The sequence below is a fragment of the Squalius cephalus genome (assembly GCF_949319135.1).
Source record: "Squalius cephalus genome assembly, chromosome: 4".
In the NCBI taxonomy this organism is placed as follows: Eukaryota; Metazoa; Chordata; class Actinopteri; order Cypriniformes; family Leuciscidae; genus Squalius; species Squalius cephalus.
In genome coordinates, this window is record NC_137125.1 from 21,846,315 (window position 1) to 21,861,929 (window position 15,615).

Sequence of the window (15,615 nt, forward strand, 5' to 3'; positions counted from 1 at the left end):
ACTCACCATTTTTCCTATTCATGTATGTATGTGTTTAGATTAGTTATGTTTGTGATTTAGTTAATAAAACTTGTGCACAATACGTATTTGGTTCTGATTCTCTGCTTGCAACAAAGTTTACTTTACCATTTAGATTTTGACTAAAGGCTCTTAGTACTGTACAGTAAGAAACGACATTTCCGTTCCCCGGAATTGAATATTTCTTGTTGTAAATAAACAATTAACGCTGAGTGTTCACAAGACGAACAGGTGGGTTGATTGTAATATTAATTTTACTACATTAAGTTAATTATATTAACTGATCCAAATATTCATAATCAATTATAACCAGTTATTGATTATTAATATTTCATAGAGCTAATTTGTTACAACCTCTTTGGGACAAGACATAGTAAATAGTTGAAAAATCACTAAAGATGTAACTAGAAACACTGAAAAAGATTAGAGTACAATCATTTCAAAACTAAACACTAGACACACCTCTTTACACACGGGTTGAATGAGATCTGCGATTATTTGCAAATCCCACCCCATTTCTCTGCAGTCACCTTTCTGCCCTGTCTGAATAAAGGCAAAAGCCCCCAGCCCCCAGCCCCCTTAAGTCAGTAACATTACATTGACATCAATAAAATCTTAACAATCACGTCATTTCTGATATTTGGGATTTATAAGTTGAACGATGTAAACATTGCTAACATTGTTTATTAGATGCAAAGCTTATTATATTCAAATAGTGTATGTATGTATGTATGTAAGAACAGTGCAAAACATTCTGACACTTTTTTGAAGTGTAAAATAACAGTCTGAATAAAAACATCAATATTTCCAATGCCCACCAATATCATAACGTGCTATGTGCAACTGGTATAAAAAAGCTTATCTGATTCAGATAGTTTACAAGTTAATATAATATACTCTTTTGTTTTAAATTTCATATGCCTAGCAATTAAAATGATTGCTAGGCATACGAAAATGTAATGCCCTAAATTAAATAGCCTATATAGAATATCCTGCTTTATCTACAGTCAGGATGTTAAAAAGTGATGTAACATTTGAAAGCTTTTATGCCTATAGCCTAGCCTAAAACACTGAACACACCACACTATTTAAGGTAAAAACAAATTCATTTTATTAGCCTCTTATTTAATTATTTGTCCTCTTTAGCCTATTTACAGTTCATGGTCCTCTCTGACGTCTGAATGGTTTGTCCAGTCCCTCCCTGGGCAAATCGTCCAGTCCCTCCCTGGGCAAAAGTAAATTGGGTGACAGCAGCTGTCCCGATCTGCTGTGTAAGAGCATCTAAAACAGAAAATACAAGCACAATGCAAAAAATTTGCATATAAGTTAAACAGAACACCCACATATTTGGAACACTTGGAAACAAATTCAGTAGCTTAGGCCTAGGATTTTTCAATGATCGGATAAGGCAATTTGTCCAGTGTTGTAGGCTAGCCTATCATGTTTTCCCTACATTCAAAGCACTTGTCAAAATTGCCCAATATGTGCATGGGTTTATTCCAATTAAAGGGAGGCAAAATGATTAGCTTGCAATGACACCTTTCATAAGGAAAATTTCCAAGGCCAAGTGACTCAAAAAAACTCATATATTGTTTTTTGTTCTGGCCGAGGGGTGGGGGTATAATGTCACAGTGACGGCAATGTAGACTAACAGCCTGGACTACTGACACTCGTAACAGCAACACACACGTGAGTTGCATGCTGCCTCCGGCTGTCTAACGAGTCACTTTGCCACCCAGTCAGTAGGCTAGGCTAAACTACGAACTTTGTTTCGGACGGCCTAGCAAGATAGCAACACAGAACGCCGTTGCCATGATACTGACAGCTGACGTGACAGTTGATCCCGGTCAACAGCTGACTTCACGGTTGACACACATCTGGCTACCAACCAAAAACCCTGAGGTAAGTTACCGTTAATATATACCGTTAATATTGCTAACGTTACTTAGGCTGTAGGATAGACCAGTTAGCTGTGGTCTAGTTCCCAGAGTTTCTAAAAATTAATAATAATGATAAAAACCCAGATGGTCAGGTAGATCACGATGCCAAGTGGCAGCTGTTAACATAATGCTGACCTAGCGATGGGTGGTATATGGTATTATGAGAACTCATAACTTTGTTATATACATAACTTTATACCGATATATTTTAGAAAGATATGTATTTTGAGACAATCACAGCCATTCACGCCATTCTAAAGTGAATGTGGGCTAGGATAAAGTAGGCTAGCCTTTCGTGTGCATGCGGAGATAGCTTTTCCAGCTAGTGATGTGAGCCAACCAGGAGAGATGTCGGTCACAGGTGGGCTAGTTGAAACTTTCAGAATTCAATATTCAAATTCTTTTAAGAAAAAACATTGAGTAAATTAGCGTAGCAACATGTTTTCTTCGAATGTTGTAAATGTTAACAATTATAGATCGCTGTTACAAGTCAATGAATGCTGAGGTTTCTGTTGGATTATCGTGTTAACTTCGTGCTAAGATTTCTGGTGGTGTGTGGGGTGAGATGAGGTGGGATGTGCATTAAGGCCCTCTGGCTTACACCCTAGAATTGATCATATAATGGTGATTGAAAATGTAGCAGGACTTACCAAACATAGATCGGCAAAGTGCCAACTCTTTAAAGGGCCGTTTTTGTTTGGATGGCTCCCTGTGCTTCTTTCCGGCCCAGTTCAGTCCTGAAGCCAGTTCATTTGATACGATGTGTGCCATCATATGGCGGACCCTCACCTCTAGGGTAGTCCCTCCAATAATGGCAAGACGGGCAGTCTGGCAAAGTATAACACATTTGCAGGGTTAACACACGCAGACTGGAATCACATTTGATCATGCCAACATATTCATAGATTCCAGCGACATTACTTTCAGGAGAGCGCCGCCATATTCCTCACCAATCTCGTATATTTTTAGCAGTGAACACAATGTATTTGAGATTTGACCCTTAATGTCTGCCCCTCCCCTGCCACAGCATACTCTCCCATCATCTACAGGCAGTAGCTAGATGGGTAAAGCACGCAAAAATCTGCTATCTGCACGTGTGACTTTCCCTTTTCTTCATGTCATGTAGTACAGCCATAGGAAATGAATGGTGTGGGCGCCGACAGTGGACAGTGACACTGACATCCACCTCCCCTTCCCCCTCCCAACCAAACCAACTTTTTTTTAAAAGCTCTGGCTTTAAAATTAAAATTAAAATAACATTGAAAATGTTGGGGATGCACTACTGTACCTCATTCAGCCCCAAAAATGCGTTTGAGCTCTTGGTGATGCTAAGATAAATGCGCTTGAAGCATTGTAAATAACATGTATTAAGGTTCTTCAGTTAAGAATAGTGAGTGATTTTTTTCTTTTGTTGTTTTATTAACATTAAAGCTGCAGTCCATAACTTTTTTTGTGTTAAAAATTATCCAAAAAAATAATAATAAAAAAAACATAACCAGCCAGTGTTCAAAACTATCTGCTTGCTTTAGCTCAATTCAAATCGGTTAGCTTTTAATAATGATTTTAATTCCAGTGGTACTGGTGGATTTCCGTGGGAAATTCGAGCATGTCTTTGCGTCATTACGTCACATCTGTACACATAAAGCAGGAGTCCCGGAAAGTAGGCTATATTGCATGTGAGGATGTTCGAGGTGGAGATTTATAGCCTTTTCTCACAGCACTTGAAATAATTAAACTTATAGCGGATCCAGAATGTTTCAAAAGACAATCACCAGTGACAACTGGAGATTCACCAGTTGTAAAACCCAAAGGACTTCGGAGTGGCTAGAGAAAAAAAGAGACTGCAATCGGCCCATGCGAAAACAAGGATAAACATCGGCAGGGTTTTTGAAAGATGGCGTGAACTCTGTGTTTTAAAGGGGTTCAAAACGGATGCAGAGACGGCTTTATTTTGCTAGACAGGTAAGACATTTCAATAGTTTAATTACGTAACAGTAGCGCACTTGTTCAATAATTTATACAGTTATGGAATTTTCGTTTGTTGTGCCTTTCTCATTTTGCTATTATGGTAAATATGAATTATTGTGTGCTAGCTATGAGAGGGAGCAATTGATCTCCAAGAAAATCAAACCCGCCTCCTCCGTTGTCAAGTATTGGACCTGAATCAGATCGGTAAAGTGAAAATTTTCCTGTCGTAAGATGTTTATATTATGTTATATTATAACACGTTTATGCATAACAGGGATTCCGTTCATACACCGTTTATTTCATAGCACTATGATTGTTATTTGTTTACAAAATAACTGCTCTTCTATGATTTGCACGGTTTTACATGATATGATAAGTGATCATTAGATTTAATCAGCGCGATTTACTGCAATGCTTTTCCCCCCTTACTTGATCAGAACAAAAGTGGATGTTACTTGTTCAGATGTCATTTTCCATTGAAAATTCCGATGTACAACCCACGTAAAGTTGATAATTCCGTAAATAACTGCAATTGCAGATTTCGAACAGAGATGGCGACAAAGAGGAAAAGCTACGGACTGCAGCTTTAAAGGGATAGTTCACCTAAATGAAAATTCTGTCATCATTTACTCACTCTCAAGTTGTTTTAAACCGGATGTTTATGTTGAACATAAAAGTAATTTTTTAACCAAAGAGGTGCTGGTCTCCATTGACTTCCATATTATTATTTTTCCTACTATGGAAGTCATTGGGGACCAGCAACTGTTTGGTTACCCACATTCTTCAAAATGTCTTCTTTTGAGTTCAGCAAAATAAAGAAATTAATACAGGTATGGAACAACATGAGAGTGAGTAAATCATGATGCATTTTTTGGAGGGTGAACTATCCATTTAAAGGATTATTTCACTTTCAAATCAATTTCCTGATACTTTACTCATCCCCATGTCATCCAAGATGTCCATGTCTTTCTTTCTTCAGTCAAAAAGAAACTAAGGTTTTTGAGGAAAACATTCCAGGATTTTTCTCCATATAAATTGACTTCGATTTAAGATAAGATATAGAGATATCTTATCCTGTGCGAATTGGCCATTAATATTACAGACGTCCTGTGGTAATTAGTTTAGTTTAGTTTAGTTTAGTTTATTGGTTTATAATAATGTGGACAACCTCTTTTAATGAAAAGAGCAGCTTTAGCCTCTACGGCTAATTTCCAGCTGTAGTCCCCAGCCAGTTGTTAATTGGCATACATCAATAAATACATTACAATTAAAACAGGGCTTAAGCAAGAGCTTAGACAGACAAACAAGGTGGCACAAAATTGAAACAGACAAGCAAGCACAAATTGCAAAGACATAAAAGCAGGTCAAGCAAGAACTAGAGAAAATTGACACAAAAAATAATCATGCAGAGGCCACATTGAAGCACATACAGGACATAGCATTAAAGCAGCCAGCAGAGATCAGGTGGCAGAAGCATGATCATGTCACATCTAGTGCGCACATCACATCTAGCATATTAATGTGTGCAGGTGTAATTGTCGATTAGCCAATTTTTAAGGTGTGCAATAAAAGTCGAATACATATGTATGTTTTTAATTGTAATGGGCAATGAGTTCCAATTATGTATTGCAGTAAATGAAAATGATAATTGACCAAATGTACTTTTTCTGAGTGGGATTACTAGGTCGCCACGTGTGGTGCTTCTGGTATTATGACTGCTATTATTACGTTGGATTATGAATGAATTGAAAGGAGGCGGAGCGGTACTATGTAAAATTTTGTAAACCAGACAAATATTTTTATATTTGATTATATTTTCCCAGCTCAGCAGTTTATAGTTTTTAAGGATTATACAATGGTGTAAACTGTTAGGCTTTTGGACCAAAATTTTAAGAGTTTTTTTATAAATAGTTGCTAGTGGCTTAAGTGATGAGCTGTTAGTTTGTCCCCAGCTTGTCAGACAATATGTTAGATGTGACATAATCATTGCATCCATAAATAATTTAGCAGCATTAAAAGTAAGGGCATTTCTAATATATCTAAAATTAGCTAAACTAAACTTGACCCTATTGCAGACTTTCTTAATATGTGTTTTAAAAGAGAGATTAGAATCAATAATAACGCCCAAATATTTAAATTGTGGCACAATAGTAATGTTTTGACCCGAAATTGATATGTTTGACACACTATTACATTGTCTTTTTGTAAAAAACATTCCCACAGTTTTATCTACATTTAATTGAAGACATGAACGATTTAGCCAATTGGTGATCTGGTCCATGGCTTTGGTCAATTTTGTGGCAGCCAGATTTTTTGTCTTGGCATGCACATAAATTACAGTATCGTCCGCATACATTATTGTATTGATATCAGGGCAAACTGATGGCAAATCATTAATATAAAGACTAAACAAAAGCGGGCCAAGTATTGATCCTTGTGGCACCCCTGTGCATAAATTAAGAGATAGTGAACGATGGGTGTTCACAGAAACAAATTGAGTTCTACCAGTTAAATATGACTCAAACCATTTAATTGCAGAAGGGGAAAAATTAAAAGTAGAGAATTTGGCAATAAGGACCTGATGGTTGACTGTGTCAAATGCTTTACGGAGGTCTAAAAATACAGCGCCAACAACACCTCCCTTGTCCACCATTGCTCTAACAGTCTCTAAAAAGTAACAGTTAGCCGTTTCTGCGGAGTGATGGGCCCGGAAGCCAAACTGCATCGGATGAAGTGTGAAGGGACTATTATTAAGAAAAGAGACAAGCTGCTCTGACACACATTTTTCAGCAACCTTAGAGACCACTGGTAGAATACTAATTGGGCGGTAGTTAGATATGTTCCGTGGGTCATTTGACTTAAATATGGGAGTTACAATTGCAGTCTTCCAGGTGGTTGGAAATATCCCCTCTAGTACTGACTGATTAAAAATTTGTGTGATAGGGTAGGATAGATGTTCTTTCAGGCATTTAAGCATTTTCGAGTCCATTCCATAAATATCTTTTGTTGATGAGACTTTAAGAGAATTAATAATTGCCTGAGTTTTTACTTCACAGATAGGTTGAATGCTAAAAGAAGGCATGCTTTCATCTATTGTGACAACATTTCCAGTTATTAGGGAAAAATTCTGTGCGATTTCATTCACAGAATTAATAAAATATTCATTAAAAGCTACAGCTATTTGAGCTGGGTCTTGAATTAGTTTACCATTCAGGTTCAATTCTAACTGCTTTCTATGCTTATGGCTAATTCCCATCACATTCTTAATCTGTTCCCAGATCAGTTTTGTGTTACCTTTTCCCTCATTAATAATTGTCATAAAAAAATTGGCTTTAGCCTTTCTTATCTCTTTAATCACTTGATTACGTAATGAAGTGAACCTATGCCTATCACTATTTAATTTTGTTTTTAATGATCTTTTTAAAGCGGAGTCTCTTTCTTTCATCAAATTAAATATTTCAGTATTGAGCCAGGGGAGTGCATTTGCTTTTTTCTTTCCTTTTACCTTTCTAGTAAACTCCTTAACTAGATTTTGTAGCTTGGTAGAAAACATTTTGCTAACTTCTTCTATATTGATCCCAGTAAATATATCTATCCAATTAGTCTGCTGTACTGCCTTTTGAAAATTATCCATTTCATTCTTAGGAATTCTAAGTTGCTCCACGGGTTTATTAGAATGATGAAATCGCTTTTTTGTAAGTTTTCTCGACAGTAGAGTCAGATTATGATCAGACAGTCCAGTAATAAAATTAAATGTTTTTACAACTCTTTCAGGCTTGTTACTGAATATTAAATCTATCTGTGTCTGAGACGATGTGGTTATTCTAGTAGGACCTTCCAACAATTGAGTAAAATCCAGACTATCTGTGATCTGTTTAAGGGATTTCCTATTAGTCTTATTAAGCCAGTTACAGTTAAAATCACCAAGCAGTATTACCTCAGTTTTAAAATCACATGTTTGAAGTAACTTTTTAAAAGTGATATAGAAATCATTAATAGAGGAGGGTGGACGATATACAACAATTAACACAAAAGACATTTCAGGTGAGAGCAGTATATTCACCCCAATACACTCCAAATCATGGTCAAAAGGCCAACATATCTGCTGACAGTTAATGTGATCTTTTATGTAAATCATTACCCCTCCCCCTCTTCCCTCACATCTGTCCCGTCTAAAAATATTATACCCTGGTACATGTAATGCAGCAGATGGAGAGTTTTTATGTAACCAAGATTCTGTCAGACCTAAAAAATCTAAGTTGGAGTTAATAAGAAGATGATGTACTTCTTCAGACTTTGGGCTGAGGCTACGGATGTTCATATGCCCTCCAAATAGACCCCTTGGTTTGAGTTGTTGATCCCAGATCAGTCGAGAATGATTGACAGTTTTAAAAAAGTTCAGTTTGCGGTGTTTTTTCAAAGCAGGGTTTATAAAGTTTTTGAAACGACTGTGGGTTGTATCGTGCAGATTTTCACGCTTACCTTGAGCGCAATGACCAGTTACCTTAACATCCGCACGATATGATCGAGTCGGGTCAGAAACGCAGGGCCAGGAATTTGTAGTTGTTTGCTCCTCAACGGCGACAGCCCCGCCGCCGTCGGTCCACGCGCTGAAAGATGGCCAGTCAAGGCCCTCAGCACTCACCAAGCCCGGCGTCACAGCCCGCTTCGTCCGAGATCTTCGCTCCCCGTCATTGATAGATCCACCTGCCGGTCGAAGCCGAATGAGCCCCAGCCCCTCAGTGGCGACTAGTGCGCTCGCTGGTGCCTTACAGCTGGCGTCCCGGAAAATCGGACCTGGACACGGATGCACATCTCCGGACAGCAACAGGTAGAGTATGATAATAATCCCACTGTCACTTTGATGTTTGCCCCGGACTGCATTATTTCGCTTGTGTTGATCCCGGCCGACCGCAGTGTTTACAAACGTCTGCATTAAAATGTGCTTTCCATATCCGAAATGCTTTACTGACGTTGTTTCTCGATATACTGATATATTATGGGAAACTTGCTGTGTGTTTACAAACTGTCCCGATTCTGTGAGGTTTAAAATAATTCCAAAAACTAAAAGTGCCAGGAGAGCTCCTGACGCACCTGTCCCGTTGACTGCCGCCATGTTTGAAGGATGTTTTTTTTTCCGTTTTTTCCGTAAAATTACATTATTACTCCATCTACCCTTGTAAAGTTAATCTCGTCCGAATAGGGCTTTAGATTACAATTGACACAATAATACTATGTAGAAATAAAACAATCATTATTGGTATAACATTGGCCAGTGAATCTTACACAAGTGTCATAGACTGTATTATCAGTGTTGGGCAGTCACTACTTGTAGCTTAGCTAGGAACGTAGTATTTTGTTGTTAGCTTCAGTATTTACTGAATCAAGTAACTTTTCAGTAGCTTAACTCCTTTATTTCAAAATAGGAGTTTTGTTGAAGAAAGGTTCTAAGAAATGTGAAGGAAGAAAATAAGCTTGACCTCCTTTGTGAAATATTTTTGTGTAGACTCTCCCAAATCTTCCATTTTCATTTTGAAGGTTTCCCAAGGACAAAGATGTGAGGAAGAAGTGGGAAGTGGCTTTGAGGAGAGAAGGATTCCATGCAAGTGATTCATCAGTGCTTTGCTCTCAACATTTTAAGCAGGGTGATTTTGATAGGACGGGTCAGATTGTCCGATTCCTAGATGGTGTTATTCCATCCGTCTTCAGCTTCCCGGTTCACCTCCAAAGAGTAGGTGTATCCTCATAAGGCTATTAGCATTCATAAATGTAAATATTATATTATCAATCACAGGGCAGGGTAAGATACTTATCCCTTTATATATATTTCATTATGTATAATGCTTCTTCATTTTAGTTGGTAAAGGGCAGGGCTACGTCTACCTCCAGAAGAGCTGAAGAAAGCCTGTCCGTGGCCTCTCAGGATTCCCAATGCACGGGGCATTAGGGTGGTATGTGTAACAATGGATGGTCATGCCTCTAATGTCAGCATGTGCAACCAACTTGGGTGTGAGCTGAAGGGAGACCCACGAGAGCCGCTTCAAACCAGTTTATCTCATCCGGTGACTGGCGAGAAAGTATTTGTAATGATGGACGCTTGCCACATGTTCAAGTTGGCACGTAATAGGTTGCAGGTAAATAATGATCGTTGTAGACCTATTTGTACAAGTTATGGCTCTGCTGCTAAAAGTTATATCTAAATATTGTTGTCTGTCCATTTGCACAGTTATGGCTGGACGTGATGATCAACATTTTGCTGTTTGTACTTGTTTGAGCAGTGACTGATTCTTAATCTGCAGGCATACAGTCCAATTGCAACGGCCAACGGACAGATCAATTGGAGGTACATCAATCATCTCAATGATGGGCAAAAAAAAGATGGACTGCATGCTGCCAATAAAATTACAGACAAACATGTCTACTTTGAAAACCACAAGATGAGGGTCTCCCTGGCTGCACAGACACTGAGTTGCTCCGTGTCAGTGGCTCTCCGCACAATGAGGCATCTTGGGAACTCTCAGTTTAAGGACTGTGAGGCAACAGCACAATTCATTGAGGTAATAAAATTAGTGATTATAGAACCAAGTACATGTTTTTATTTAATTTTTTTTTTATAATTCATCAGAGTGGTAAAGCTCTGTGAAATTTGCTGTAGTACAAAGCATACCTATGGAAAGGAAGTCAAGTAAATATTAATACTTGCATGTTTACTCATTGAGCATAAAGTTTAGAACAGTGGTCTCAAACTCAATTCCTGGAGGGCCACAGCTCTGCACAGTTTAGCTCCAACTCACACCTGCAAGGAGGTTTCTAGTAATCCTGAAGACCTTGATTAGCTGGATCAGGTGAGTTTGATTAGGGTTGGAGCAAAACTGTGCAGAGCTGTGGCCCTCCAGGAATTGAGTTTGAGATCACTGGTTTAGAAATATGTACTGTGTTCTCTGTATATTTTGAATAGGTAAGTATTGATTTCTGATGAGATATTTTATCTGCTACCTAATGAAGCCCTGTAATGATATTGATTTTAGATACCGATATTTCTGTATAGATTATTGACAGGCTGTTTGATACAATGAATGGACGCAATCCTCATGGCAAAGGATTCAAAGCTCCTTGGGTGCTTTGAATTGGATGGAGAGGAAAGCATTTTTGTCAAGAGCCAGGGAGTACTTGCTCACTTTGGTAACAAGAGATGGAACACCGCTTCACTGATCTAAGAGGTCTATTAAAATGGTGCTTGTTAAGTTCATGACATGAGTTCAATGACACTCTGTTCCCATAAACATCGCGTTCCTAAGATGCTCCGTTGTTCCCTTATACATCGCGTTCCTAAGATGCTCCTAACTGCTTCAGTTTTGTTTGTGCCTGAATTGTCTTGTTTTTTTATTGGTGTGTTTTTCAGGTCCTAGATGCTTCTAAATGGTATGCATTACACAACATCAACTTTATGCAGGTGTCAGAAAGATGGTTTGTATGTTGATATGATGTTCTTTTGTTTAAATGTTTTTTTTTTAATGCAGTTTGTTTCTGTTGGAATTATCTTGTATTCAGTGTGTTTCAGGTACTAGATGTTTCTAAATGCTATGTATTACACAACATCAAGTACATGTAGGGTAGGGCAAAATGGTAGGTATTGGTAGGTATTGCATGTGTTGTTCTTAAGTTCTCCCAGTTCTGCAATTACATTGTTCCAAGATATTGTTCCATTGTCTACAAGTATACTATATAGTTAAACAAGAAACTGATCCCATTCCTAATATATCCGCCCTGTTTCACATAGTGCTTTCTTGGGGTATCTTCTTTCTCCATGATCAGAGTAATACAACTTTTTTCTTTTGCAGGTACTTGTCGATCATTGGATTTGTCATCAGTATCGACACGTTGATGCTGATGATTCCTGAACTGTTCAGCGGTATGTGCTCACCTACAGGTTCAGCCAGGATCACTTGGAGCTCCTATTTAATTCAATCAGAGCGTCAGGTAGGGTTGGTGTTCTTTTAATTACAGTAAATTCTGAAAATATACCTAATGAATATCTTTGTCTTGTGAGTAATGTATGTATTGTGTGCCTGTTTTCCATACAAGGCGGCTGGAATAACAATCCATCAGCATGCCAGTTCCAGGCAATCTTCCACCGTCTGATGGTTCAGTGTGGTGTCTCACCTGGTGTCCCTGTCTGCTGTGGAGATGTCCTCTGCTGAAACTGCTTAAGAGCACCCATCTCCATTCGCCAACATTTCGGCCCTTGTGTGTGACCAGTTATCTCCCCACTCAGTTTGGTGGTCTGGTGGAATGTGCTCTGGTCTACATAGCAGGGTTTGTAGTCCGGCAGATTCTTCGAAAGCTGTCCTGTGATGTGTGCCGTGCAAGCTTGGTCAGAGATGCTAGACCAGCTTCATTTGACAAGAGCTACCACCTTCTAGCCCTGAAAAACAACGGCGGCCTAGTGATTCCATCACAGGGCACGGTGAAGGTTTGATTCTGTTATCTTGTTTTTTTTTTATCTTTTAATCTTTGTATATTAAGGTTACTTTGTTCTTATTTTCTCTGTTCTGTAAAGTGTATTTGAGTACTGTGTAAAGCGCTATATAAATATGTATTATTTTTATTATTATTATAAGGTGCTGAGAGCTGCAGAGAGGGTGATCCGCCAAGCTTCAACAATACAAGCTCCTAAGGTGTCAACAGTCACGCACGTTGTGAGGGAGGAGATTGGAACAGAGGATGTTTTCCTTCTTGGGGAGCACATTGAGGAGACCCAGTTTGGCATCGACAACCATCAGTCTGACATGTTGTCATTGGTCTTGTCTGTGTTTTTAAAGATAAGGCTCCACCATGCTGCCAAACTCGCTTCACTTGAACTACAGAAAGGGGGCACGAGAAAGAAGCTCTGCAAAAATGTCCTCTTTCAGGGGTTTTAGTGTGTTTGTGTGTGTTCGTGTGTGTGTGTGTGTGTGTGTGTGTGTGTGTCTGTGTGTCTGAGGTCTTGCCAGTAGAAGTTCCAGTCGTCGCTGTCCGTCACCATCCTCTCTTCTCAAAGTTATTGATCAGCACCGATTTCTCAATGTCCATCACCCACTTCACCTTCCCAGCCATCGCACACACACTCCTGAGAAACACACGTCACTTCCGTCTCAGAGACACCGAACCACGGCAACTCAAAACACTCATGAAAGATGAGCAGCTCAATCACTGTGAGATTATTAATGGTGTTCGGCTGAAAAAAAATAAATAATAATAATACTTTGCTTTACAATAAGATCCCATTAGATAACATCACTTTTAGTAGCTAAAAAATACAACTGTTAGGTTGTGTCAGCTCAGGTCCAATAATGAATAAATAATATTAACAGATGCAACTGTTGATTTAAAATTTATTAGTAAATGTTAAAGCTACACTGTGTAATATTTTAAGTTGATTTTTAGTAAAAAACACTTAAGTTTATGTTACAAATTACTAACCCTAACATTTGCACTTGTTAAGAAAAGAAGAAAAGCATTCGTTATAAATGTATTTACATATATTTATGTGTTTACTCGTTGCTGAAAGGAAACAGTGTTTGAATTTAGTGTGTGTCTGTCTAAATAATAGCGTTTATATGAAATGAAAGAAATATATATTAAAACAGAGTAATAATTAATAAGAAATCAGAAATAAATACTTATGCCACTATTACTACTAATAACAATAATACATAAAATATTAATAATAGTAGTTGTAATAATAATATCAAAAGTAAACAACGTAAAAGAAAAGCTAATGGTGAATCCTGAATATAAGCACGATAAGACTTTTATTCACAATAATGTTTTCCTCACTGTTGTATTTTCAGATACAGATATTGAACACATATTGTTGAAATGATTACACCTTAAAAATGTGGTTTATGATTGAAGATATGTGAAACTGTATGTGGAAGAAGTAACAGATTTAGAAGATAAAATTCTTTTAATTCAATTCACTTTTATTTGTATAGTGCTTTTCACAATACACATTGTTTCAAAGCAGCTTTACAGAAAATACATCTACAGTGATCTGTTATCAGAGGAAACTGTCTAAGTTATGTATTTCAGAAATGTACATATACAAAACAACACATTTCACAAGATTAAGATCAAGAGGAAACTCAAATATGAACAAAAACACAGCAAAACTAAACACAACCCTGACAACAACTATAATAATAACATGAATAATTCTGTAAATCAAATAATAACTACATACATTACTTAAATACACACACACACACACACACACACACACACACACGCAGGTTTCTATAGAGAATCATGAGATCCTTCATTTACACGGGAATTGATCAACAAACAGATATTGATTCATTCTCTTGAATATGTGTCTTAATTCCCTTGACTTTAACTTTTTGTTCCTGTATTTCTTTCTTTTATTGTTTCTAACTTTAACATCTTTGTCTTCTGACATCATCTTTAAATGTCTCTGTTTTATGATTTATTTATTGAATTTTCACAGCAACAGAGAGACAAACAATCAGAAAAGTAAAATTAATAAACAATCACACATCAAATATAAAACAAAGATAATAATAAAAAGATAAACATCAATCCAGAAACCCCCACTAACAGGTTTAGTACAGTATACAATATATTACAACAGAAGCGTCTTTAATAATACAGACATAACCCAAAGCAAAGGAATCATGTTTTGAACAGATCCGAGAAGTTCAAATAAAACATCTCTGAATATCTTAAACTGAGTTTAGAGTTGAAAGTCTAGTTTTGCTCGTATCATCCAGACATGTTTCAGTGAGTCTCATTGTGTCTCATATTTCCTCTCTCTTCTCTGTGTATCATTGTCTGTTTCTCTTTATTTCACTGACAGAAGTTCAGCTGTAGTATTAATGTAATGAAGAGACAATAAGAGACTCCATAACATCTCACTGTTACTGATTTATCATGCAGCTCAAAGCATTATGGGTAGAATCTATCTACAGTCTATTCTGATTCATCAACACAGTTTCACTGATGATCCATCATAAACCCCAAACCCAGGATAGAGCGGTTGAGTGAATGTGGTCTGGACTGTGTGGATGAGGCTCATTGTGTCAGAGACGCTGTAGAAGGACAGAGTTCCTGCACTGTGATCCACATACACTCCTGTTCTCCTGCTGATGGACTTTACAGGGAGTTCAGTCACTATGCTATTGTGTCTGAATGAGTAACTGGAGGAAGAGCAGGACAAACTCCAGGACTGATCATTACATCCAAACTCATACTCTTTACCCCATTCCTTCCTGCTGATGCTCTTATATGACACTGATATTAACACATCACCACTCCACTCAATCTCCCAGTAACAGCGTCCACACACACTCTCTCTACACGACACCTGAGGATACACATCAAATCTGTCTGGATGATCAGGATACGGGTGAACTGTGTCAGTGACAGTAATCTCTCTGTTCCTCTTAGACAGACGGAGGTGTTTATTCACTGTGTTCAGATCCAGAGTGAGCTGATGGGAATCTGATGGAGAGAAAACACATCAGTGAATTACAGAAACTTTCTATCTTGAGTCTTCATTTCAGATCTGACTAGTTAATTTAGGATTGTAAGCAACCAATGATAAACTGAAATCGCCATGGTTACCAAACAGAAAAGATAGGATTCTTATATTCAAATATTTCGGTAATCAGGAATTATGAAACTGTCT

At 37.7% G+C, this 15,615-nt stretch overlaps 1 protein-coding gene across 3 annotated transcripts in view; it reads right to left on the reverse strand.

Annotated features, from left to right (window-relative positions):
* Positions 1 to 13,859: 13,859 nt before the first annotated feature.
* The window catches only part of LOC307157326 (stonustoxin subunit beta-like), a 37,987-nt gene continuing 36,231 nt past the window's right edge, over positions 13,860 to 15,615 (reverse strand). For all 3 annotated transcript variants that reach the window (XM_079869198.1, XM_079869197.1, XM_079869199.1), the window contains one exon: positions 13,860 to 15,428. In XM_079869198.1, coding sequence (XP_079725324.1) covers positions 14,911 to 15,428 — 518 coding nt within the window. In that variant the 3' untranslated portion in view covers positions 13,860 to 14,910. The remainder of the gene's footprint in view (positions 15,429 to 15,615) is intronic.